At 41.0% G+C, this 25,411-nt stretch overlaps 1 protein-coding gene and 1 long non-coding RNA gene across 3 annotated transcripts in view; one reads left to right on the top strand and one right to left on the bottom strand.

The window, feature by feature from the left end:
- The window catches only part of GANC (glucosidase alpha, neutral C), a 30,161-nt gene extending 5,763 nt beyond the window's left edge, over positions 1 to 24,398 (top strand). Inside the window, exons 5-24 of one of the 2 annotated variants that reach the window (XM_064146360.1) lie at positions 212 to 394; positions 1,187 to 1,232; positions 2,558 to 2,624; positions 3,969 to 4,065; positions 4,632 to 4,812; positions 5,683 to 5,836; positions 8,778 to 9,013; positions 9,913 to 10,039; positions 10,940 to 11,019; positions 11,805 to 11,948; positions 12,338 to 12,434; positions 12,794 to 12,895; positions 13,359 to 13,602; positions 15,231 to 15,295; positions 17,440 to 17,516; positions 18,699 to 18,773; positions 19,105 to 19,218; positions 19,745 to 19,857; positions 21,337 to 21,440; positions 22,377 to 24,398. In XM_064146360.1, the coding sequence (XP_064002430.1) occupies positions 212 to 394; positions 1,187 to 1,232; positions 2,558 to 2,624; positions 3,969 to 4,065; positions 4,632 to 4,812; positions 5,683 to 5,836; positions 8,778 to 9,013; positions 9,913 to 10,039; positions 10,940 to 11,019; positions 11,805 to 11,948; positions 12,338 to 12,434; positions 12,794 to 12,895; positions 13,359 to 13,602; positions 15,231 to 15,295; positions 17,440 to 17,516; positions 18,699 to 18,773; positions 19,105 to 19,218; positions 19,745 to 19,857; positions 21,337 to 21,440; positions 22,377 to 22,486 (2,416 nt within the window). In that variant the 3' untranslated portion in view covers positions 22,487 to 24,398. Of the gene's footprint in view, positions 1 to 211; positions 395 to 1,186; positions 1,233 to 2,557; positions 2,625 to 3,968; positions 4,066 to 4,631; positions 4,813 to 5,682; positions 5,837 to 8,777; positions 9,014 to 9,912; positions 10,040 to 10,939; positions 11,020 to 11,804; positions 11,949 to 12,337; positions 12,435 to 12,793; positions 12,896 to 13,358; positions 13,603 to 15,230; positions 15,296 to 17,439; positions 17,517 to 18,698; positions 18,774 to 19,104; positions 19,219 to 19,744; positions 19,858 to 21,336; positions 21,441 to 22,376 lie in introns of those variants that run through there. The other variant, XR_010302868.1, reaches the window with a different exon arrangement.
- Positions 9,508 to 25,411, bottom strand: part of LOC135176929 (uncharacterized) — a 45,971-nt gene continuing 30,067 nt past the window's right edge. The window contains exon 2 of the long non-coding RNA XR_010302870.1: positions 9,508 to 13,642. This is a non-coding gene — a long non-coding RNA (uncharacterized LOC135176929). The remainder of the gene's footprint in view (positions 13,643 to 25,411) is intronic.

Consider the following 25,411-nt stretch of genomic DNA (forward strand, 5'->3'; position numbering starts at 1 on the left):
CACTGCGCTTCTGTAGCCACCTGTTACACTGTGCAGTTAACCCAAAACACAGCACATAGTTCTGGCATTCTTTACTGCAACATTAGCCTTCGGGTTTTTATCATGCATGCAGATGTTCTCAGCCCATCTTTTGTTTGAGCTGTTACTTAGTGACAGTGGATTCCCTTGCTGCTGATTTCATATAAAGCTGTTGCTGCTTTTCATTTGCCAGATTCTCCATCTCTCAGAAGGAGGCAGGTATTTTGGTGCTGTCAAGTGTTAAGGAGGACTACAGAGTTCAGGTCACAGCAAACCCCTTCCATCTTGAGCTGCAGTCCAAGGGTGAGACTGTTCTGAGCATGAATTCCAATGGGTTGTTATATTTTGAGCACCTACAACCACCTCCCAGTGATAGGTACAGTATCTGTCTTACTGCATTGTACTATGTAGTGATTGTGCTGTAGCTGAAAAGAAGCAATTCCATAGAGCTGCAATTTCTGTCATAGAAGCTCTTAAGCACTGTAGTCTGTCTTCTCTTCTCATACCAGTAAGTACAGTGGTGAAAGTTTAACATTGTACATCAGTAGACTGCAGACCATTTTGATCCCTTGCAGTGTCCATGTGCAGAAAGCTAAGCTCATTCAGTGGGCAATACTGTGAAACACTGAAGTATCCTGATACTCATTGCCTTTCTTGTGATGAGCGATGGTAGTATGATGAGGTTACTAGAATCATCTCCTTTTCTAACTAAATTTACTCTTCAAGTAAGTTTTAGTCACCATTTAAGCTCTTCAGTGAAGTTTTGCCCTATTTAAAATGTGCCATACAACTGCAAGATTTTTCAGCACCTTTCAGTGGGACTGACCTGTGAGACACCACAGTGCAGGACATGTCATCACCCCTAGAGAGCAGTGTTTTCAAAACTGTAGTTAACAGAGTGACAAGGAAGTGGGGATCTTCTAGGTGAGTAAAACACTAATGTATATAGAAATAAATGCAAAAGGCCAAGATGTCAACCTAACTCAAATATGGATTGAAGGTTATTTTAAGACATTGGATTTGCCATTTAGAGCTCTCAACTGTGACATCAGCTCTGAGAACAGTCAAATACCAAACCTTTTATATGATACGCAAAGCTATGTGAATTTGCTGTTCAAAACCCTTCCTTATGTTAATAACAATCTGGTGTTTATTTTATTTTCACTAGAAAGCCTACAGCAGAAAATAAGGAAGCAGCAAGTGATTCCTCTAAGGTAAATAACACTTACTACAGTTCCAGCATAAATATTTTGTAGAAAAGACAGTTAGAATCAAACATTAATTTCATCTGGTCCTATTTTTACAAATGCACTTTCCAGTGAAGCTCAAGAAGATCCTGGGATTTCATACTGAGATATTTTGCAAATCTGTACTCTGAATTAAGTTTTATGTGTTCTACCAGGACTGTAAAAGGCATCAGTCAAGTAGGTTAGCTCAAAAACTTTGGGTTTAAAGTTTCTTTCTCATGGCCTTTTTATTTAGGACTGCAGGTGTTTTCTCTGATTTGAAGTAGATGTGTGAAAGGGAATTTTGTGGTGATATTTGATCATTTTGAAAAAGGCCCTGTTCATTGCAAAGAGAATTTCAAAAGAGCAAGACCTGCTTTGTAACAGTGCAAAGATATTCATCTGCCTACATTTATGCTTATGTAAGATTATCCCTGAAAAAGGACTGGGTCTTGGCAGTGCCTAACAGCACATACCAATTTATGTCCATGATTTAATTTTAGCCTCCTGTAGAACAGATGGCTGCTTGCTCTACTGTCCTGTTATAAATGGCAGGAGCCTTCAGCATACTTGTGTCTGAACTCTGAGTTCTGCCAGGCATGTGCTTGCTTTGGGGGGAGTCATGTGGTTGCAGGAGGCCACATCTGCTTGTTCTGGCATAAATAGAGGAAAGAAAATCAGGAAAGAAAGCGCAAAAAAGTAGAAATTCTAGGACAACAAATGGCAGGACACAAGGCTCAAAATTTGAAGGAGGCTAAAAGTATCAGTTACCTGCACAGGACTTGGGACAATCTAGAGACCCTTACTGTTTAGGGGAGTGGGGTGGTTTCTCCTTGCATAGGTTTTCCTCTTTAGTTCCATCAGTGCAGTCTTTGCATTTCATAATTGTGTTCACCATCCAGAAGACAATTTTTACAGTGAGAACAGTCGTTCATGGGGGGACATGGTAGAGTTCTCATCTCTGTAGGTTTACAAAATGGAATCAGACAGAGTGCATGCAATCTCATCTAGGCTCCTATTCCCCTGGAAGGTTGGACCAGATGATCTTTTGAGGTCACCTGGGCTATTTTATCATTCTATTATCCTATCCAAGACCTCAGCTATATTTTTTTGGCTGCAGCACAGTGCACGTGTGTTCCACTAACACATCGGTTCTTCGGTGTAAATTCCTGCAGTAAGATCTGAATTGTGTGTTGGACTTTTTTATATGAACCATACTTGGCAAAAAAGCAATTAACAGCACACAAATCTCATGCCAACAAACATATGCAAGCAGTTGCATTTACTAGGTTTGGCTGTTTCTGTTTATGCAGGAGAAACAAGAGGATCTAGGTCTCTGGCAAGAGAAATTTGGCAGTTTCTTAGACATCAAAGCTCATGGTAAGTCTCAGTCTGGTTCTGAGAACAGCTTTGCTGCTTTGTACGTGTTCATTCATCTTGCTGTCTGCTTTCTGTTTAGCTACTAATGTTTATCAGTGTCTTACTCGTTCCTTCTTTTAACTTGCTTCTGAGATATCAATGATAGGTAACAACTTGAAAAAGCAATATTGATTAGATTTGTGTTCAGGAGGGAACACATGACATCTCACCCACATCATCAGCTCACCATGTACCATTTCTGGCACAGCATAACCGTGTTGGCTGACTGGTACAGTTATAGATATAGACATAGCTATCATGCATTATTTCCTTCTTTTTTTTTTTCTTTTTTGGTAAGAGCACATAACATTGATTTCACTTGTGGTTTATTCTCACAGTGTACCAGAAGTTTTGATGTCTAAGCATTAATAATTATCACAGAGAAACTCTTTAAGTGGCAGACTATGAAAGGAAATACGGAGCAGTCTGAAGGGATAAGAAGGTTTTAGAAACATGTAGGTCAGTAGCTCAAATACAATTTATTAATTACCCAAATTTATGACCATCTGCTGTCTGTGCACTTGTATTCTACATAAATTGAGTTGGTTAGCTTTGTCCATTGCCATTGTCATGCAGAGTTTTATAGCCAACAGCTGCAGGAGGAAGAGGGGAGCCCAACAGAGCTTACCTTTGGGGATAGGACCTTTTCCAGTTCATGGTCAAGACACAGAGGAGCAGGAAGCTGTTGCCCTTTTTCATGATGTATCTGATGTATTAGGCCAGCATCATGTTTTTCTGTTTCTCTGTGTTGGAAATCCATTTGGTCAGATTCTGATCCTGAAGCCACTGCTTGTCAGTCTACAGGATCTCTGGTCACCTGCCAAAAGTTGCTCTGGATTCAGTAATGTGGCAAGATGATATCAATGGCAGAGGCTCCTGTGCATGCTACTCCCCTGGCTGAGGCTGAAGAGAAGAGCAATAGGAAACAGGCAACTGACTGTAAAGTCCACTCTGCTGTACCACTCTGCTGCAAAGCTTGGCTTGTAGGTACTGGGGTAGAAACAGGAGATAATTTTAAGTAGTTTCACTACAGAATAAAGAAGTGACACACTATTACATGTTGTTTTTCTCTGTTATAGTGATTTGCTTTATCTTCTTAAGTGGATCAAAATCAGAATAAATACAATAAAATCTGTTTGAAACATTACCTTTCTGGCACAGAAATAATAATGAAAGTGAAGATGAAGGAGATAATTACTAAAACCTGCTTTTTCATATTTTTGGTTAGGTTGGTCTCCTCCTTTTCATTCAGCTAAGGTTGAAAATTAAACTTTGTGGTCTTCTCTTTTAATGTTATTCCCACAGGGCCTAGTTCTGTAGGCACAGACTTCTCTTTATGTGGATTTGACCATGTTTATGGAATACCACAGCGTACAGAAGCACTTCTTCTCAAAAACACCAGGTAAAGGTGGTAGATTGATAGTGAGAGCAGTATCATTTTTGTAGAGAAGAGCTATAACATTGCTTTAATGCAGACAACAGCTCAAGATATCTGCATGATGTACTGTGTATTTTGATTTCTGATATGGCAAACTGAAACATAGCCCATGTCCACACAGAGTAAGTTGGTCACATTTCCCTTTCCACTCTGAAGTTTAATGAATGACCCCTTCTGTTGCCTCTCAATTTTGCATGCCTTTTTTTCTGAGTTGCAAGATTGATCATGTTTAAGCAGAACTTTTAAAAGAGCAACTCTGTAGAAGAATGGGATAGTTCAGAATTCATATTTTAGGGCCTGGAGCAAATGAACAGCAGTCTGACTGGCAGCAAAAATGTTGTTTTATTCAGACAGCTGGGACCAAAGTTAAGAAGCAGTAACCTGGACTGTCCCCATTTCACATCTGGATGCTGAACAAAAGACTGCAATACATAGTGTTGACTGAGTTCAGTGGAATGGCAGTAGGGCTACAACTGGTCTAGTGCAGAATGCTCACATATAACAAACATCTGTCTGTTTGTCTGTCCTAGTGATGGTGATGCCTACCGGCTTTATAATTTGGATATCTTTGGCCACAAGACACATGACAAAATAGGCATTTATGGTTCAGTGCCCCTTCTCTTAGCACACAAGCCTAACAGAACTTCAGGGATCTTCTGGCTGAACTCTTCAGAAACACTGGTGGACATTAATACAAAGGCAGTAGCTGAGGTGAGAGTTGCTCACATTCCTCAGAATTTAATAATGAAAGAAAACACTCCATAGCAGAGCCAGCAGGAACGTGACAGCATTATTGGAGACCTATCTTTTGCTTCCCAATGAAGAATTGTACATCTCTTCCTCCTGTCCTCCTTACTGCTATATTTGTGTATTAAACGACTGAAAAGAACAGGGAGATTACTCCTTTTCGGAATCAAGTCTCAGAAGTTACATCTTAGCAAGTCCACAGGAGAAGGCAGAAGCAAAATACATACTGTTGGAGCAGAATAAAAATCTATGTGGGTGTTTGTAGCAAGCGGAAAAAAGAATGGACAAAAGTCTTAACTATCTCTGGGATTCAAGGAATCTTTCTGAGTTTTTAAATGTTGGGAATTGCCACACATTTCTATTTAGCAGGCTCCTTCTTTTGTGGAATGTAACTGATCTTCAAGAAGCATAAAATGTCCAGGAAATTAACTCCCTCAACTGTTGAAACACAAACCTATGAGTACTATTGAAATTGAAACTGATGGAAAAAATTGTGCTTTAATTCCATCACTGCATTACATGGTTAAAATTATTAATGTTCTTCATTACTTTCGATATAGATGTTACTTCTAAGATCTTGCAGAACATGCTTAGTCTTTAGCTACAAAAGAACTTTAATTACTTGGCCACTCATTACTAATTTTCCCCATTAACTATTGTTCTATTTTGTATAAGCAGTATGCAAAGTAAAGGATTTGTGAAGGATATATAAGAAACATTCAGTATGTGTTCTTAATACTTGCCACGTATGTGTTAGTGAATTTTGTGGCTTGTCATCTTTATTCCTTAATCCAGCCAAAATTTGATAGAGAGATACCTTTGTTTCCTTCAAAGCATGTGCTGTCTGGATCTGCTGCACAGACTGCTAAGCAGAGAGCCATGCCTGTAACTGATGTGCGGTGGATGTCAGAGAGCGGCATCATTGATGTTTTCCTGCTGATGGGGCCCACTGCATTTGATGTCTTCAAGCAGTTTGCACAGCTGACAGGTACTTACTCATAACTAGACTCAACACAGCACAGGCAGCTGGACAGGCTGGATGGGTGCAGGCCAGTGCCATGAGTTTTAACAAGGCCAAGTGCTGGGTTCTATGCTTGGGCAACAACCACCCAATGCAGTGCTACAGGCTGGGGATAGAGTGGCTGGAGAGCAGCCAGACAGAGAGGGAGCTGGGGCTACTTGTTGACAGGTGAACATAAGCCTGCAGTGTGCCCAGGTGGCCAAGAAGGCCAATGGCATCCTGGCCTGTGTCAGGAATAATGCAGCAAGCAGGACAAGGAAAGTTATTCTACTCTTGTACTCAGCACTGGTTAGGCCACATCTTGAGTACTGGGTCCAGTTCTGGGCCCCTCAATTTAGGAAAGATTCTGAGGTGCTTGAATGTGTCCAGAGAAGGGCACCAAGGCTGGTGAGGGGGCTGGAGCAGAAGCCCTACAAGGAGAAGCTGAGAGAGATGGGGTTGTTCATCCTGGAGAAGAGGAAGCTCAGAGGAGACATTATTGCTCTCTACAATTACCTGAAGGGAGGTTGTAGCCAGGTGGGGTTGGTCTCTTCTTCCAGGCACCCAGTGACAGAACAAGACAACAGTCTCAAACTGCCCCAAGGCAGGTTTAGGCCGAAAGTTAGGAGGAAGTTCTTCACAGGAAGAGTGATTTGCCACTGGAATGGACTCCCCAGGGAGGTGGTGGAGTCACCGTCTGTCTCGGACGGGAAAGTTTGTTTGGGGTGGGGGAGGTTTGAAGTAATGATATGCGAGGCCGATGTTTTGTAAAAAAGGTATAAGTAATTTAATATAATACACTAAAAATCCCCTTCCCCAAACTTATTTGTAATTATCCCACGTAGATTCTTGGTTCGTAGTTGAGATTTGATATACAGAATGACTAAAATGAAGAGAGTCTATGATATGAGAGAGTTCATTGAAGTCTTGAGAAGTTATTCAGTTTCAAATAGAAGTTTATCAATCACTCACTGTCCCAAATGCAGTTCAGAGAAGTTTCAAAGTCTTTATGGATTTAAGGCGCGTCGTCTGAGGCTCCACGGGTCCAGTCGAGCTGAATGCTGACTCCCGGGGCTCGTAAGGATCGGGCCCTTGTCCGGAACGGTGCAGTCTTGAGCTGGTTGTTTGCGATGCGAATGCCGCGTGTGTGTGCGTGTGTGATCAACGATCAGGGTATCGAGCAAAAGAGGCACAGGGTAGAGAGCGAGGGGCCAGTTAAGTTAAGGAGCAAGAGGTAAGGAACAAGAGGTGCAAGTGGGTACATTTTTTATAGTATTTCAGAAGAGGTGTGTTCAACCAACTCAGTCAGACTCACGTTAACTCTACAGATTGGTACAAAGTTGTAATCAACCTATACAATTGGCTAATTCTTACCAAAAACAACTTATGGAACCACCCAGGGGTCAGCCCCCCAGCAGATGTTTGTCGAGTGGTCACCGTGTCTGAGAATTCGAACCCTTTTTCCAAAACATAGCCATGTTTATGTCTTTGCTTCCCTGAGAGAGAGATTCTCTCAAGGCCTGTACGCCTGCTGGTACAGCAGCTGCGTCAGTGCAAGCAGATAGGAAATATTGTTTTGGCTTTTCGATGGAAGGCCTCTGAGCCACAATTCTGTGTACAAATGAAAATTCTGCAATAAGGCAAAAAGGCTCTGATCCCTTCCACGACACCGTCTCTGGAGGTGTTTAAAAGGAGACTGCGTGAGGCACTGAGTGCCATGGTTTAGTTAATTAGGAGATATTAGGTGATAGGTTGGACTCGATGATCTTGAAGGTCTTTTCCAACCTGGTTAATTCTGTGATTCAGTTGGAATCACCTCTGAGGAACATGCTGTAGCCACAAGTGGGTTAACACTTACCTAACCCACTGTGTGCAGGACTGCAGCTGATAGAGCAGAGGGCCGTACTTTGTGAAGACAAGCCTGCATTCTGCTCTTCTGTACCGTCAGCAGGTGCTCACACTTGGCCCTAGTTGAGAAGCCAGCATAATTGCTGCCACCTGGAACTGCACCACTTAAGGTGAAGGGAGGAGACACGGGAGGCAAGAGCTACCAGTCAGCATCTGGACAGGTCACCTTATAATGAGAAAAGACTGAAGTGACAGAGTAATATACCCTTGAAAGTAAAGGCTTTAGGTAACCATTCCATGTGGCCATTAGGGAAGGCAGCAGAGATGAGTTGCAGATAGGGGAAAAGGAAAGAAGCAAGAGTCTCAAGAAGAAACTGAAAGAAATGGATGCAAGAGGACTAACATTTCACAAAAGCAAAACTGCTTATGTACTAAAGAAAATCAAAAGCATAGCAACATCCCTGCTAGTTCTTCAATGTGTGAGAGTGATGGTTTGCTGCACAAATGTTACAGAGAAAGTGTGCTTCAGCTGAACAAGAATAGGAGAGTAGCCATAGCTCAAGAGGATCTGGCCAACCAGAAGTGCATGCCAATGAATCTCTTCCAGCTCCCTTTTACCATGTGTCTACATGTATGTTTTGTTATTTTTCTAATGCCTATTAATTGCAATTCCTTGGTTTTCATTCAGCCAGGCACAGGAATTTCGTTCTGTTCATTAAAATCAATTTAATTGCTTGTATTAATGACAGTCAAGGTAATCTAGACTATATTTGCTTTAGAAAACATTAAAGAATAAAGTTATGTTGGTTACTGGAATAATATTTCAGTGTCATGGAACAGAAAATTCCTTCTCACTCTTGTATTGTGATTGCAGCCCTCTGCACTTTCTGACTGTTGAGTTCATTGTAATCTTTGTTATTTCAAGAATTCAGTCATATTGCTATGAAGAGCATGATTTAGACTCAACTCAGACCAGCATTCCACAGCTCCTGACAGATACATATCCATCATGTTAACTTTTCTGGAGTTTTTAGATAACACTGTAAATGCCCTTCAAGATTTTATCTCATACTTTTCCTAGGTACTCAAGCCCTGCCCCCTCTTTTTTCACTCGGCTACCATCAGTGCAGGTGGAATTATGAGGATGAGGAGGATGTCAAGGCAGTGGATGCTGGCTTTGATGAACATGACATTCCTTATGATGTGATATGGCTGGACATAGAGCACACTGATGGCAAGAGGTATTTTACCTGGGACAAAAAGAAGTTCCAGAATCCCAAAAAGATGCAAGAACATCTGAAGAAGAAAAAACGCAAGGTATATAAGCTAGCAGGAAGAAAGAAAATAGGGGTTGTTTGGGTTTTTTACTGTCAGGCCATGCAGTCTGCCTTGCCAAGGTACTCCAGATGCTGGAAAGCAGTTTAACAGAGGAAAATAGACTGTTGCAGTCTGGCAGTGCTTCAGTGCACAAGCTACCTTAATTCAGCTCCTCTGTCTTTCTGTAATTTCATAGTTTATTCTGTGCCCTGACTGTCAAGCTAAGTTTGACCCTTATGAAGCTCCATATTACAGAAGCAACTGAGTGCTGTCCTCGATGGGCACAGTTGAAAAGTTTTCTACTTAAGATACAAACAAATCTTTGCCAAAAATCAATGAATGAAGGACTGCTGGAAAAGCATTCAAGTTTTACAATCTCTCAATCGGAGCTGTAGGACTTTCTCAGCTGTACAGCAGGGCAATTAGTTGCAGCAGAAAGTAACTGCAAAATACAACATGTGTAAGTTTAAAGAAATGAGAAAACTCCGTTGCTGTTGCATGCTATAGAAACTAAGATATATTTATATGTCTCAACAGAAATTAAGCAGGAACATAAACACAAAGTGAGATATTTTGCCATCCAGAGAGTAGAACAGTGAATTAAACAGCATTTCTAGGGGTTGGAGTACTTGTGTTTAGCTGAAATGGGTTTTGGCCCCATATAGAGGGTGTTAAGTTCTGCCCTCTTTGTAATTTCAGCTACTACACATGAGTCTAACACAATATATGCAAGAACTGGTAACCGCTTTATAAAATTAGTAGCACCTTTCTAAAATTAGTAACACATCTGTCTCTACCTGAAGTGAAACCATTGTCTGCCTTTTATCAAAAGCAAACTCTTGCTGGTTTATTTAGTACAGTTGATGCTAATGATGCATTTTGTTTTCTTATCCTGGCAGCTTGTCGTCATTGTAGATCCCCACATTAAGGTTGACCCCATGTATGCCCTGTATGCACAGGCAAAAGAGAAGGGATATTTTGTGAAAGACAGAAATGGGAAAGACTTTGAAGGCATCTGTTGGCCAGGTAAGAGAACATCCTATCTCCACCTTTCAAGCTGCTTATTTTAAACATTTTGCAGAATAGTTTAATTGGAACCCAAAGAAGTGGAATTTGATTTTTCAAATCCACTTATTTCTGGTAAACAATTATAATTTGAAATGCTTTGTGGTTTCTTTGGTACAGTCATGTTCCAGTGGCATCAGCTTTATCATTTTCTCTGTTATGCCAGTTAGCCCTGCAGATAGTCCCAATGCCTAGAACTAAAGAAGTTGGATTTATTGGTCAGAATAGCCATCCTCCTTCTCAGCTTGTCTTGGGTAACAGAAATGCACATGCAGCCTGGTCTATTACAGTGAGCACAGCCCATGTAGGCTGGATATAATTAAGTGAACTCTGATACTGAAGACTGATTCAATCATAAATAGATTTGACATGTTATTTTTCATGAGGAAGTAGCATTAAAAAGAGGCAAAGGAGGTTGTGCCCCTTTTTTACAACTAGAAAGCTCACAGTCTTGACAAGTGAATATGGAAAAAACAAAGGACACATTACAACTCTAGAAGCATAGCAAGATGTCATTTAGCTCAGTGACACTTTGCTGCTTGAGCTCAACATTCTGGGAATTCTTTCTCTCCCTGCTTTCTTATTCATATCTGAACCTATTTCAGTCTGCTAGCAGTCACCCTTAAATGGTGCTGCTCCTCCAGAATCCACAAGCATCAGTCTGCAGGATGTGGCAAAGAGTGCACTGAGTTCTGAGTCAGCCTAGAATTCTCTCGAGCTTTTGTCTCAGACCATAATGACTACGTTATTGCTTCCCATTGTGGAAAGGCTCCCAGCGTTAGGTTCCTGTATTTAGGTGCAAAGACAAGGCACCCCTGATCTTAAACTCATGTAAATAATTGGGCTTTCCCGCATCCACAGGTTCCTCCTGCTACCTGGATTTCACCAATCCTGAAGTGCGGAAATGGTACGCAGAACAATTCGCCTTCAAAGCTTACAAGGTTTGTATTTATGTTTTCTGAGAAATGTATCCCAGAAAGCCTAAAAAGGGGTCAAAGAGAGAAGATTAAAGGTTGAGTAAGTTGGTGACTTCCGTTGCTGTCTTATCAACATGTAGAAGAGAATACCGTGATAAGCTGAAGTACCAGAGAAGGATTTTCTCCATGGACTTGTCTACACTAAGGAAGTTGGAACCCCTGTGCCACCAGTGAACCTGCTTGCTTAGTTGCAGCAATAGGATGGACAAAAAGGAAGCAATGTGGGAGCGCTCTCTCATAACTTCACTCTGACCTTCCCTCCAGCACTCCTGTCTGGTGCTGAAAGTGGAACACTGATGATTACTTACAGTCCCACCTCACCCCCATCCTGAAGTTCTGCTTTATAGTAAAGTTGTTGAAACCACTGTCCTAGCAAACACTTCCTATACTGCTTCTCCTTTCCATTTTTTTTTCCTTTTGGCCTTCTGTGATATTTTTCTCTCATGTTAGTTAATATTTCTCTTTCCCTTCCTACTTTTCCTCTCCAGAAGGCAGGAATAGCAAGTACCTACTGCGTCTTGAAACAATAATAGAAGTGGGCTTGCAGGCTGCCACCCTGAGCAGCAACCAAGAGACAGGAGATGAGTGACTGGCTTATTTCAAGCGACCACAAAAACATAGTTATCTTGTCCTGCTTTGCTGCTGCTATTTCTGGTCAGACCCCAAACTGATCTGACACCCAGCAGAGGTTAACACATTAAGGCACAGCAGTGGCTCTGTTACATCCTAACTGTAATCCTGCATCCTAGGGATCCACTAACATCCTCTATGTATGGAATGACATGAATGAGCCCTCGGTCTTCAAAGGAGCAGAACTAACAATGCAGAAAGATGCTGTGCACTACAACAACTGGGAGCATCGGGAAGTACACAACCTCTACGGATTCTATCAGGTAGAGTATCAGACAAACTGGCAGTAGGAGTATGTCTAATAAGGTGATTTACACACTAGTAAGCATCCTGTAACCTCTATTAAGGACTGAAACTCTGCTGTGCCAGATATTGTTGTATTAGTAATAAACTGTGGTATTGGTCACAAAAAAATGTAACGTCCATGTCTTCCTACTGTGACAATGGAAATTATATTGGCCAGAACTACACAATATTAATCTGTTGTGGTTGTTGTTCAAGTGTATTCTAGTAAGAAAGTGTTGCTTTAGTAAGTATTGTATTTGGATACAGATTTCTTAATTTTCTTCCCTTGGAAGGGCTAAAAAGACAGTACCTCAGGTAACCTAATTGTGGAGTTTGTCTTCCTGACTTTTATATAAATGATTTTTAGCAAATGGCAACTGCAGAAGGCCTCATCAGACGTTCTTCAGGAAAAGAGAGACCATTTGTCCTCACACGATCTTTCTTTGCGGGATCACAGAAGTATGGTAAGTAGGGACTAGCTGGATGCTTTCCATGCTGCTTTGATCTCTTCAGTTTGGTATGTAATAGTTAAAGCTAGAGAAGACAGAAGGTTAGATTTTAAAAAAATAAAAAAAATTAAAAAACAGGAGAGACTAAGAAAGTGTGTACAAGTTAAGGACGGAACAGGCCTGTGTTCTGTTCCAAACCACTCCCTGATTTTGTTGACTATTTCCTGAGTATGCATGTACAGAGAAAAAGTGTTGCAGTGAACAGCAGTTCACCAATAGTTCATGATCGTTCTTGTCTTCTTCCTTTAACTGCAAGTATAAACTGAATCATATGCCCAACATCCAGGTGTAATGCTGAAACTGGGTATTTCCAGGGGCAGTGTGGACTGGAGACAACACAGCAGAGTGGAGTTATTTGAAAATATCCATTCCAATGCTTCTCACCCTCAGCATGGCAGGGATTTCGTTCTGTGGAGGTAAGGTGTTTAGCTGCATTTGCTCACTGTACATAAATTGCTGGTGTTGACAAGCTTGTATCCCAAGAGAGACCTGAACACCAGCAGTGGAAAGCTCAACAATGCAGTGCAGTTTCACAAAATAGTCTGGTTCCAGAAGCCAATAACTGGGCTCTCACCATCATTTCTCTGCTACTACTTATGTAGTCTTTGCATCCCATCTGGAAGAGCCAGCCATAGGTGGTGTACTGTAGAATCACTGTGATGGTCCTGTCATTGGGGCATCTGAAAGCTCTCTTGAGATTTTTATTGAAGGGTAACTTGTTGTAACAGATTTCCACTCATTTGGACAAGCAGCTGCCTACCAGCAGAACTGCAAGCACACTGTGAAATGCACAGGTTGCGCTTGGAATGCTTGTTAGAGGAGTTCAGGTTTTTTAGAATGATTTCCAAAGCTGTGAGTTTTTGTTTGTGCACTGTCTAGCTGACGTGGGAGGGTTTATTGGAGATCCAGAACCAGAGTTACTTGTTCGCTGGTATCAGGCTGGAGCCTACCAGCCCTTCTTCAGAGGTCATTCTAACATGGAGAGCAAACGGCGAGAACCATGGCTCTTTGGGGAGAGGAACACCCAGATCATCAGGGAAGCCATCAGAGAGCGCTACGTCCTGCTGCCCTACTTGTACACACTCTTCTATCGGGCACACACAGCAGCGGAGCCAGTCATGAGGTAAATCAGGAACTTCCAAGTAACTTCCTGAAGGTAATCGCTGGAGAAAAGGAGTTAAATTACCACCTTTTACATTTGTGATTGTTTATTTAAGTAGTCAAGAAGTGCGAAACACACAAAAACTACTACATGCCATTTTTGTGTGTTGCATAAGCTTTGGTAGGGTTCTCAGTGGAAAATTTTACAGGTTGGGTTATTTTTACCCAAATGACATCTGGAACACCACAAGTTCAATAAAAAAAGCAGTCTTTAAACATGGTTTTGAAGTACTGTGGACTCCAGACCACACTTAAAATTGTGCTTAATGGATTCTGAGCTTGCTGACCTTTCCTGAGGATCCATTTTGCTCCTCACTGAAATTTGTTACTTCTGAATTGTTACTACTATAAAAAATTATTTCATAGTGATAATTTGATCATCTTTCTCTGCAGTATTTCTTCTGTTTTTTCTTTCAGTAGAGAATCAAACAATCTGGAATAGAAGTGAAAGTAGAAAATAAACTTTTGTTTTGCTGCTCTAACCTCAGAGGAGCCAAATGCAACAATCCTTTCAGCATGAAATGAATGTCATAAATTTTCCTGGCATTGTTGCCTTTGAGGGTGCCCTAGAACCATCCTTTTCCACTACATTTACCTTTATTGATTGTTATGCAGATACAATATATTTCTTAAGTTTTCAAAACATGAGGGTGTTTTTGGTAAGGGTTGAGTGGTTTGAGTTTTGAAGATGATTTGCATTGCAGACAGTGGGAGCATTTGTTTGCACAGGTATAGGAGCAGATGTCCCTGTTGCATGCACTGACGTAATGGGTTTCTCCCTTTGTTGAAATGAAGCTTATGATGGCATGTGCATGGCTTACCATATTAAGTACAGTTGTGATTATGTTAGTCTGCTGCAGTAGGTACAGAATTAGGGAGGAAGCAGGGCATTTTTCTCACTGAAACAAGCAAAGTGGAAAATTGTGTTTCATCAGCAAGTACGTGGACAGAAGGGCTGCAGTGATCAAGTGGATGCCTGTCAGTGAGCAGGTCAGCCAAGCTTTTTGTGTAAGGAAACCCAGCCCCTGAGCAAGCTATGATAGACCATCTCTCAAACCTTTAAATATACAAGTCTAGATGGTTATTACATCACCTTTTTTTTTCCGAGGAAGGATGAAAATGACATTCTGGGACAGAATTTTCAGTTGTGACCAGGAGGAAGTGCTATAAAAGCAGTAAGAGTAGTGAGGTGCTTGAGAACAGGAAAGACTGCACTGCAGGGACTAGCTCACTGGGTGTTTGAATTACTGGTAAACTGTGACAGAAACACTCTTCTATCTTCCCCTGGCCAGAAAGAAGGCACATGTCATGCAAGTATGTAGGGAAGATGGCCAGAGGGAAGAAAGTGAAGCTGCAAGAGGCCAAATCATAGGTTTATTAGAGTGTCTTAACTCAGATTGTACTAGGAACTTTCATCAATGACTTTAAGGGAAACTGAGGCACAGAGGAGGACTTTGCCCTATCTTCAGTTCTTGATAGCTGCACCCTGTAAAGAGAGGGAGAAAATAGAGCAAGAAAATGCCAGAAAGCCTTGCACAGGCTGGTAGGAGAAAAGAAACTAACTGTATTCCACTGTCTTTCTTTCTACAGGGCTCTCTGGATAGAGTTTCCAGGGAAAACTGAAACTTTTGGTGTGGAAAATGAGTACATGCTGGGTAAGCAGCATCTTTGTGTCCTCAGGAAACTGACTTAAATGTTTAAGTGATAGAGTGCCACATAACAAAAAGAAAACATGAAAACTCTGCCCAAGACCGAGGAAAATTCTAGTGTAGCAGAATACAGAACATGAGACCTCTTTAGAAAAGTACCCTCTTTTAACAGCATTTTGAAAACATGAGTCATACAAGATGTGAAACCTGAGTTCAGTCTCAGTTGTCACTCTCAAAACACGTGGCTGGTTTTGATCTGAAACATGAAAGTTCAGTGTAGCAGCTAAGACCAGAGTCTACTAGAGAAATGACAGTAGCAAACAGCTACCATCCTGTGGCCGTTTGAGCTGATTTTCTAGCTCAGACATAGGGATGGAGGTGAACATTCCAGAGATAGGCCACATAATGGCAACAATAGATAAGTTAATATAATTTCATTGGAGTATCAAGAAGTTTATGTCTAGAAGCACAGCTTGTTCTCCCCTTTTGCTGGCTTCTGATGCTTGACCTGTGCCTGCCTGCTATCCTCCCCGGCTGCTGTTTTGGCTGCTGCTGCTTTTGCTGCTTTGCCATTGCTTGACCCCTCCCCCATTTTCCTTAAATTTATTATTTTTTTTCTTCTGTTTTCTTCTCTAGTAGTTTATCTCTCTTTATACTGTTATACTATAAGAAATACAATTTCATCTTTCCCTGACTATCAAAAAATCTGTGTTGTGGTGAGTTTATTCTCCTAGGGGAGGAATTCTCCCTAACCCAAGACACATCCCAAGCTGATCTTCACTCCCATACAGCTGTCTGCTGAAGTTAGTTTTCTCAGAAATGAAGCTTAATCACTGAATGTTTGTGTAATGCACGTTCAGCCTGTACAGGATGAAAGAATGGGAAAAGACCATAAGACCATCTAGCATGGACAGGGACACCTTCCACTCACATTGCTCAAAGACCTATCCTGGGACAGGCAAACCACATCAGTTTGGGGTAGCCTGTTCCAGTGTCTCAGCATCTTCACAGTAAAGGATTTCCTCCTAATACCTAATGTAAATCTGCCCTTTCAAACCATTACTTCTTGTACTTTAACTACCCTCCCTGATTAAAGACTCCTATAGACCACTATAAGATCTCTCCAGAGCTTTCTCTTTTTCAGGCTGAATAACCCCAACTATAAGCCTGTCCTTGTAGGAGACTGCAATCATCTTTTTTGCCCTCCTCAGGACCCCCTTCAACAGGTCCTCCTTATGCTGAGAAACTCAGAGCTGAGAAGAGTACTCCAGGCAGGGTCTCATAAGAGCAGAGAGAGACAAGCAGCTGTCTTAACCTGCTGGCATTGCATCTTTTCATGCAGCCTAGAATGCAATTTGCTTTCTGGGGTGTGATCACACTCCATGATGCTTTTTTTTTCTTTTTTTTTCTTTTTTTTTTTCTATTTTTTGTTTGTTTTATCTCTGGGCTTCTACTAATGGCTTTCAAATGAAGGGACATTCACTTCTCATGCAGTAGTTGGACCATGGTATGCAGGACACAGCAGCAAAGCTAAGTGTGGTGAAACAAACTATGAGATTTCACCTTGCAAAGTGGACAAGGAGGAAAGAAGTCTACCAAATTGTGTGGCCCATATCACAGAATCATGGAATGTTGGGGATTGGAAGGGACCTACAAAGATCAAGTCCAACCACCCTGCCAAATCAGGATTACCTAGGGCAGACTACACAGGAACACATCCATTTGGGTTTTGTAAATGAACATCAATTTCTAAAGAAGTAAGGAAGAGCTATTAAGCTTAAGAGAACTTGTTAAATAGAGACATTTCTATCTTCCACTCTTTTGATTAGAAAAGCATGTTCTTGTCTATTCTTACTCAAAGAGCAAACAGGCAGAATTCCCTTGGTCTCTGAAGGACCCAGAAGTGCCTCCAAGCTGGTGGGTATGCAGTGCAGCCCAGCTGCATCCCAGTGCCATAACAGAACGAAGTCATATCTGTCCTTGGTTCCCTACGTGTGCGTTTTTTCCAGTAGTAACTGTAGCTAAGCACATGGCATTCCCAAACAAGCCCCTAAAACAGCTATGAGAGGCTGACAACCCCAGCACACACAGCTTTTGCTCCAGTGAGATGCAGCCTTGTGGATCACAGCCATGTTTATGCTTTTCTTCAGGAAATGCTTTGTTGGTGCATCCAGTCACAGAGCAAGAGGCCAAGACAGTGAGTGTTCTGCTTCCGGGGCCAGAGGAGGTGAGGATGAATATGAAGATGCTCAGCTGTTCAGCCCAAAGAAGTATTTTAGACAGCAGTATTCCAGCTCCCCATTTTGTAATGGCTGAGCAGTGCTGCTGTACCAAGGACTGAGCAGCCATTCAGTGCTACTCTGAACCTTCCTTCCATCTTGATACCTCCCATGTGCGCCTCACAACAGATGTACTTTTGTGCTTTTTCAAGAGCTGCTGCAAATATCTCAGGTCTCTGATACAAGTTTCCTCTTAAGCCTTACTGCTTCTCATTGAAGACTAAAAAACAGTTTTACTAAATGGTCAATTGCTTTTTTTGTGGTGTTTCCTGTTGGGCTAAACTTCTCTTTTAAGTGGGAAAGAGAAAGTCTTGGAGGAAAGGTCATAAGGAAAGCTAGAGCAAGGGTAGAAATTGCAACACGGAAATACAACATTCAGTTGCCTGGGCTGAGTGTCAAAGCGTTTGCTGAAGTAAAGTTTCTTATCCACAGGGTGGCGCTGTGATCCACGCCTACAAAAAGCATTTGGCTGCAGCAGTTGAAGTGTAGGAAAGGAAGGCATTTGGAGAAAATGGTTCCTAAGGGAAAGCCTGAGGCTCTAGAGAGGCATAAAGCACAGCAGTGGAGCATGTGAGACCATGCAGAGTGTTGTGGCTCCTTTAATGCAGCTGAGAACACTTAAGATTTCTCTCAATGTAAGCTGTCCAAACAAGCTAAGAAGAGTATCTTTATCAGGATCTCTGTGGGAACTGACTGCCGGGCATACTGAAAGCCATTAAACCTGCTGGCAAATGTGCTGCATGCGAAGTTTCAGATGGAGCTCTCTTTTGTGACCTGTTATTAGCAAGTTTGTTGATTTTCACTTCAACAGAAATATGCTTGTTCTGGAACTTAGTGAAATATCTTTCTTTTTTTAGATTCAGAAATGCTGTTTTGCACTTCCAGATGTTTTGTGATATCCAAGATGTTAAACTGTAGAAAAGATCAGCTTATTTTTGTGCCTTAAGAATAAGAGTGTATTCTTTCCATTCAGACTACAATTTGATTTTCAAAAAGTAAATGCTGTTTCTTGTGCTAGGAATTGCGACAGTAAGGTTAAGAAGTAGAAGAGTAACTGCATCTGCAGAGCAAACAGATTGTACTATGTGAGTCATGCTCATTTTATTTATTCTTTTCCCCATTTTCCCTAGATCTGGTATGATTTCAGAAAATTTAAACGGGTGGAAGATCCAGGCACTTTGAAGATCTCAGTAACACTGGAAAATGTATGGGTTCGTTTTAAAATACTCCTTCCGTTGAGCAGATAACAGAACAAAAATCACAAACAAATGAAATGCAAACCAAACAGGCTTTTGTTCTGTCAACATTCAAAATCAGAAAGGGGACCTTTTCACTTCCTTTGTTGGAATGTAATCTAAAATACCTTCTCTAGAGAAGAAAAGGTTTATCTCCTTTGTTTTCAGGTGGAACACTAACATGTCCTGGTGGTAGAAAAAGAATGAGATAATAGCAGCAAGCTTCAATTATCCCTGTTTCAACATAAATTTGTATGGTCAGAATATTTAAGCCTTCCTGCCCTGTCTTTGTTTTTGGCAGATTCCTGTATTCCAGCGAGGAGGCACTGTAATACCTCTGAAGATCACAGCTGGAAAATCCACTGAATGGATGATGGATACTCCTTATGAACTTCGTGTGGCCCCGGACACAGAGGTACTTGGAGATAACGTTCCCTTTACAAAGTTGTCTTGGACTCCATCTGACCTTAGGTCCATGCTGCTTGTTTGATCAGTGCAATGCTATCTGCACCTGTATACTCAGTGTCACTCCTGCGCTACTATTTGGTGAAGCTTCTGCTTTCTCTTCCACTTTTCCCTCTTGAGACTGAATATTAGCAGATAGCATTAGAGGCAGACTGTTGCCCTCCTTCATTTGGAGGAAATAGCAGAAAATGAGCAGAACACAAACTTCCTCATGGACACAGAGAGAACTTCCTACCAACTGTCTTGATAAATGAGATGACAGCTAGCAACCACATCAATTAATGACACTGAGATCTCTGAGTCTTCAAGCACTTTCAGAGCTGGACTGCCTGTGCCTTATGGAGATGAGAGTTGCAAATGACAAATAAACACACACCCTTCACTCTGAAGCATCGCATATGGTGAGACAGTTTTAGCTTCGCTTTCCAGTGCTAGAAGTGTCTGTTAATTTGTACTCCATCTGGTATGTTTCTCAGGCCCGTGCAGTAGGTGAGCTCTACCTAGATGATGGACACTCATTTCAATACCTCCACAAGAAGCAGTTCCTGTATCGGAAATTCACTTTCCACAAGAACATTCTCTCTTCCAGGTAACAGCAGTTATGGACAAAAGCCACCAACACACTGCCATAAGAAATGCCTTTTCTGGTTTAAGAGACCTTCTTAAGAACTTAGAAGTATTAGCCTCATCTACTGCTTAGCAAAGTCCCAGAGCATGCAGAATGTGTCATAAAACTGCAGCATTCTGCAGGAGGGCAAGAGCAGCAATGTGTGACATACGGAGTTGTGGCATGTTGTTTCTGTCTAGTCAAAGTAAAGATTCTACAGATAGACTCAAATACCAAGAAAGGCATCAGCAAGAGTAAAGCTTTTCAGAGAGACAAAAGATGATAAACTGGAAGACCTGCAAGTAGGCAACACCTGGAGTGTTTGTGTTTTCTAGTGTTATCTATACTGAAAGAGTGGGCCGTGAATGAAACAAGCTTTCTAGGAAGGTGGTCAAAGCACTACATCTGGATGACTCATACTCATATGATTTAGTTTTAGGCAGTCCTGGGAGGAGCAGGGAGTTGAACTTGATTCCTATGAGTCCCCTTCAACTTGAGATATTCTATGTGGGAACCACAGACACTATTAGAGTCTCCGTAAGTGATCAACTGAAGAAGTATGTGTATCAGCAGGGTAAAATACACAAGGAAAGCACTTGGAAAGAAGCAAGAGGATACACAACCTGTAAAACTTGAGTGAAACAACCTAAAATTCAAAAACATCCATAGCTGCTTGTAGGGCAAGAGATGACAAATACGTCACTATTACCTTTTTACTAATGAGGTGTTTTGCCCATGGGGCTGTACAGTGTATAAACAGTGACTTTACAGGCAGTTCTTTATTCCTTCAGGGTTCAAAAATATGATGAAGTGGTTGTAACACGACAGCATTTTACATAGAGTAAAACTGTAGAGTAGCTTGGATAAGTAGTCAAAAGTATGCTTCAGATTTCTTTATTGGGGATACAAAATCTGAAAGGCTTAAAAATTCAGGATAGAGAAGAAAAATGTTGCTAAATTGCTATCAAATGTAGAAGGTGGAAAAAAAACGTGTTGAGGTGAGTGTTACAGCATTCTATTCACTCTAAAAAGGAAAGTTTCAGTTTGAGATTGTTTAGAGCTTTTTAATAAAAATCAAGATGGTTAGAAAATGGAAGGTGATTGAGTCACAGATGGAAGCATCTTACTTGAAACATGTCAGCATTAGCTCTACTTTTACCCTTGGGAGCTGTAATCACCATTTTTGCACAAATCCAGAACTTTTCTGGTTGTCAAAGCCATGGTTTTTGCCACAGAATCCCTTCTCAAGCTTTTTCTTCTGACTTCATGAAATCTGCTATGCAGTGAAAAACTAGCTAATGCTGGGAGAAAGTTTTATTTGTTTCAGAAGAAAGACAAACAGAGGAAATCAATACTGGGAACTTTCAAGGTGGGACTGAAATAGTACTTTTTCTGTACGATGCTGAACTTCTACTGATGGACAGAAACTAATGTATATGAAATTATGTTCTTTTCTTTCAGCCACAAAGATCAAAGTGGACAATACCACAGCACATGTGTGATTGAACGGGTGATAGTTCTGGGATTTGGACAGCAACCCACTTCAGTGACAGCCTGTTCCAAGGGTAATCAACAGATGTATATTTTACTTACGGGATTGGTTTTATCTTGTTTTTTCCTCCTTTTTTTAAATACTGCTGCTCTGCTGCCATTCAGTAGAGATGGCAAACTGCAGCTCTGGAAAGGGAGAGTTAGCATACAGGAAGCATTTTTGTTTAGTTGGCAGCTTTTCTGATATCAAGGACAGAATTTAGTGAAAGTCAGCAGCAGCTACTCACTGCTAAATTTACTTGGGTAACTGAGGAACACTTGCTTTGCAAGGCAATAGATACATCAGTGGAATGGTTCAGATGACTTTTTCTTGCACAGAACTTGATCAGAGATGGCATTTCAAAGAAAGGATCATTTGTTCAGATCTGCTGCTCTAAACTAGGCAGGCTTACAAACTTGCAAGTAAAAACAGAATCACTTTTCTGTACTCCTGCTCCTTCAGAGGTGTCTGGAGTTCCTGGTTACATGGGCATCTCTGTAAGTTGTGAGAGATCCCACATGGATAGGCAGTAGCATCTACAGAAAAGGCCTATCATTTCTGAGTGCTCTTCAAGCATGTTCCTTCACTCTGGGAATCATATGGACACATATTTTCTTTCTCCACCTGTCAATCTTGAGCACCTGTGGAGTGCTTGGAGGAAAACCTGTGCTGAAACAAGGTGGGGTCAGTTTTAGGTCTGAGGTTTTTGTTGGTTGTTTTCAGAAAAATCTCTGAACAGTTTCATAGTTTCATATACCACAGTTTGAAGGGTCAGACAGAAAAAAAATCGTTTTTCCAGTTCTGCTGCATTGTTACCTGCATACTGGGCAGATTGGATTATTTCTTTTTCCAGTTGCTCCCTTCCACCAGTGGCAGGGGCAGTCCAAATTAAAAGCTGGAGGGAATCCTGTGTAACTGTTTCAGAAGGATTTTTCCTAAATCATTTATTAAACTCTCTTGTTCTATTCAGAGGGGGAAGAAAGAAAAGTGGTTTTCACATACAATGTGAAGAACTCTGCACTGATGCTGGAAAACTTAGCCCTGAGTCTTGCTGCTGACTGGAAGATTTGCATCAACTGAAAGCAGACACAACTTCTTCAGAGAATTCACTGAGTGACTGAGAGGAGATAGTGGGAGGATTTTAAATACTCATTTGAATCCAATCAAATGAAGGAACATATTTCCCACCCACATCCCCAAACTGACATTTCCTACTATTTTTTGTTTAAAGCACATTTGAAGTTGGATAACTCTTTCATCCAGCAAAAATAACAGCACTTGGATTGTACCTTTGGGGGAAAAGCTAAATGTTATCTCCTCCAGGGCATTTTCAGTGGGACATTAAGACTGAGATTGGCCTTAACTTGCACTGATAAATCATAAAACAGTGGAATGAGATTGTGGCTTGCTGGTATAAGGTTTAATTTAAATTGCACTACCCAGAGACTGGAGTTTTTGAGAGAAGTAGAACTGGGCCAATTTGACAAGCAAAAAAACACAGCAGGAGCCACCCAGTGTGATGACAGACAAAGACTTCCCTTTTCCAGTCTTTATGATGATGCAGAATTAGGCAGTCAGTACAGGAAAGTACGTAACAGGCTTGCCAAGCAATTCAGTCATGGAAGGTAAGGTTTGAGTGGGTTGTGGCTGTCAGTTGAGCAATACTAAAAGACAGTGATGTGCAAGTGAAGAAGTCTCTCCAGTAACTGGCTTTGAAAAGTCACAGGTGTACTTAAGTGTAATACTGGCTTAGGGTAGCAGCTGGACTCATGTGTAAACATCTTCCATATCATTATTCTCCTGTCTCCACAAGGCTACTTTCAAAAGTCTTCTATTAGGAAAGAATTGGTGGGTTTGGATGATTGAATGTCATTGGTTAATATCAGCCCAGTCAAGCTCTGTTTCTCCCATTCTTCCAGATCTTTACAAGGTTACACATATTTTGTGTAATTTCTTGGTCAGTTTTTAGCATTGGGCTGAGATTTGAGCTTACTATTTATTAAGCAAACTTTTAATGGGATAAATTCAGTCATCCCACTTCATGCTTATTCCCCCATTCTCTTAAAACTCACCCTGACATTTCCTTGCCTCCTTTTTGCTCCCTCCATCTCTACAAGCACAAGTGATGAGTCTTGATGCTTTTTTAACATGCAAAATTAGGAGATACCCTGCCTATTCCTACAGTCCTTTCCACATCAGGCATTGCTTTTCTGCAGCCTACTGTTGCTCCATGGCTCAAATTGTCTGCTCTTTGCCATTTGCTACACTTGTCAACTATATTGTTTTTAAAACAGTTCTAATTCAAACCTGAGTGCTTCATTAGTTGATTTTGTGGATATAAAAGGGCAACATTTACTGCATTTCTTTTAGCAAAAGCTGGAAGATTTGTTTTCATTAAAAAGATAATAAAATCAGCTCTTAGAAAACAGAAAATGATGGTCACCATTTTTGCCCAGTGAAGGTAACTCAGCAAGTCCATTCTACATTGGTTCTTGATGTTCTTGCTCTTTCCTTCCTGGGCTTGTTCAGTCCTTCCCACCTGCTGCTGTTATTCCTCTGCAGGGTAGACTTTTGGCAAGAGTAAGTGCAAGTCTGAACTGTGACTACTCTTGCTTCCTGACTACCAAACACAGCTGGCTTCCTATCAGACCCTTAAGTTCCCTTTTTCTCATTCTGCAGAGCTGTTTGTCAGCTTGTTCTATCAGAGAACACAAGCCTGTGGCTCTAGGAACTGGCAGCCTAAATACTGCTGTGCTTAATGCAGTGGAGTCAATGCAAGTAGAACAGTAGCAAATAAATCTTTTACATCTGTGAGAAGTAAGATAGACTCTATTTTCCCATCAGATTCTGAGCTTTAATTGATGGTTGCTTCTTATGTTTAAACATAGCAGTACTTCTGACAGGGCAGAATTATTGTCATGAGCACTTGAATGACACATTTTAACTGGCATTTCTGAAGTTAGAAAATAAATGAAATAAAGTAACAATGAAACAGTTTCCATGCCTTATTACTTCCAACATTCTTGCTACTGTTGAGTATTACTAGTAAGTATATTCTACCACAAGTGTCTGGTTAAAATGGATGACTGTTTTTATACTCTGGCCTTCAGTACGGTGTCTGCACTATGGTAACTACTCATAGGCCAAAGTTTCAGTGGTATGGAGTGCCTAATTTCAATAGAAATTAGTTTCTGAAAGACTTAACAGTTGTGTCTTTAGATCCAAGGATATACATTTCAAGGAGTATCATTTACATTGATATTTCTAGCAACTCACATATTTTTCCATGTTTGTATGCCATGAAAAATTAATACTTTACCCTAGGGGAAAAAAAAAAACCAAACACCAAGTAATTGAATTCAGTGAATACAAATAACTGAAAATAAAACTTCATAAAAATTCAATTAGATTATCATCCACATAGTTGACTTTTGCTGTGTTTGAACAAGGCAGTTACTGGGGTGCGTGTGCCTGTAAGAAATTCCATTGCCAAAGGTGGTTTAATGCCTGATGAAGAAAGGTTTTAATTTTGCTGTTCATAACAGACAGAACATCCATTCTTCTCTGTGATAAATTGTGCTTCTTTGAAAGCACCAATTGTCTTTTACTAGCACCTGCTGTCTCTCATAAGGAGGACCTATGTAACAAAACTTGGTTCGTATACTTGCTCAAATAACACTTCTCACATGTAGAGAGAGCAACATCAGGTTAGAAGTGAGAAGTACAGATGCACCTGCCATCAGGCACACCTGCACACAGGCACCACTGGAACTGTTAGCTATAGCAATAGCTGCAGGTCATACCCTGACACTTGCTCACCATGCAAAAAAAAAAGACACTGCTAAGCCTTCATTTGCTTCTCCCCAGCAGCCCAAAAGGACTTTGTCACATCCATTCACACCTGTGCTGCTGCCATTATTGCTGGAACAGCTGTGTCCAAAACAGCAGATTCATTTTTATAGTGGCCAAATGTAGTTGGACTCAGTGATCTCAGATCTTAGTTAC

The sequence above is a fragment of the Pogoniulus pusillus genome, chromosome 1, assembly GCF_015220805.1.
Source record: "Pogoniulus pusillus isolate bPogPus1 chromosome 1, bPogPus1.pri, whole genome shotgun sequence".
NCBI lineage: Eukaryota > Metazoa > Chordata > Aves > Piciformes > Lybiidae > Pogoniulus > Pogoniulus pusillus.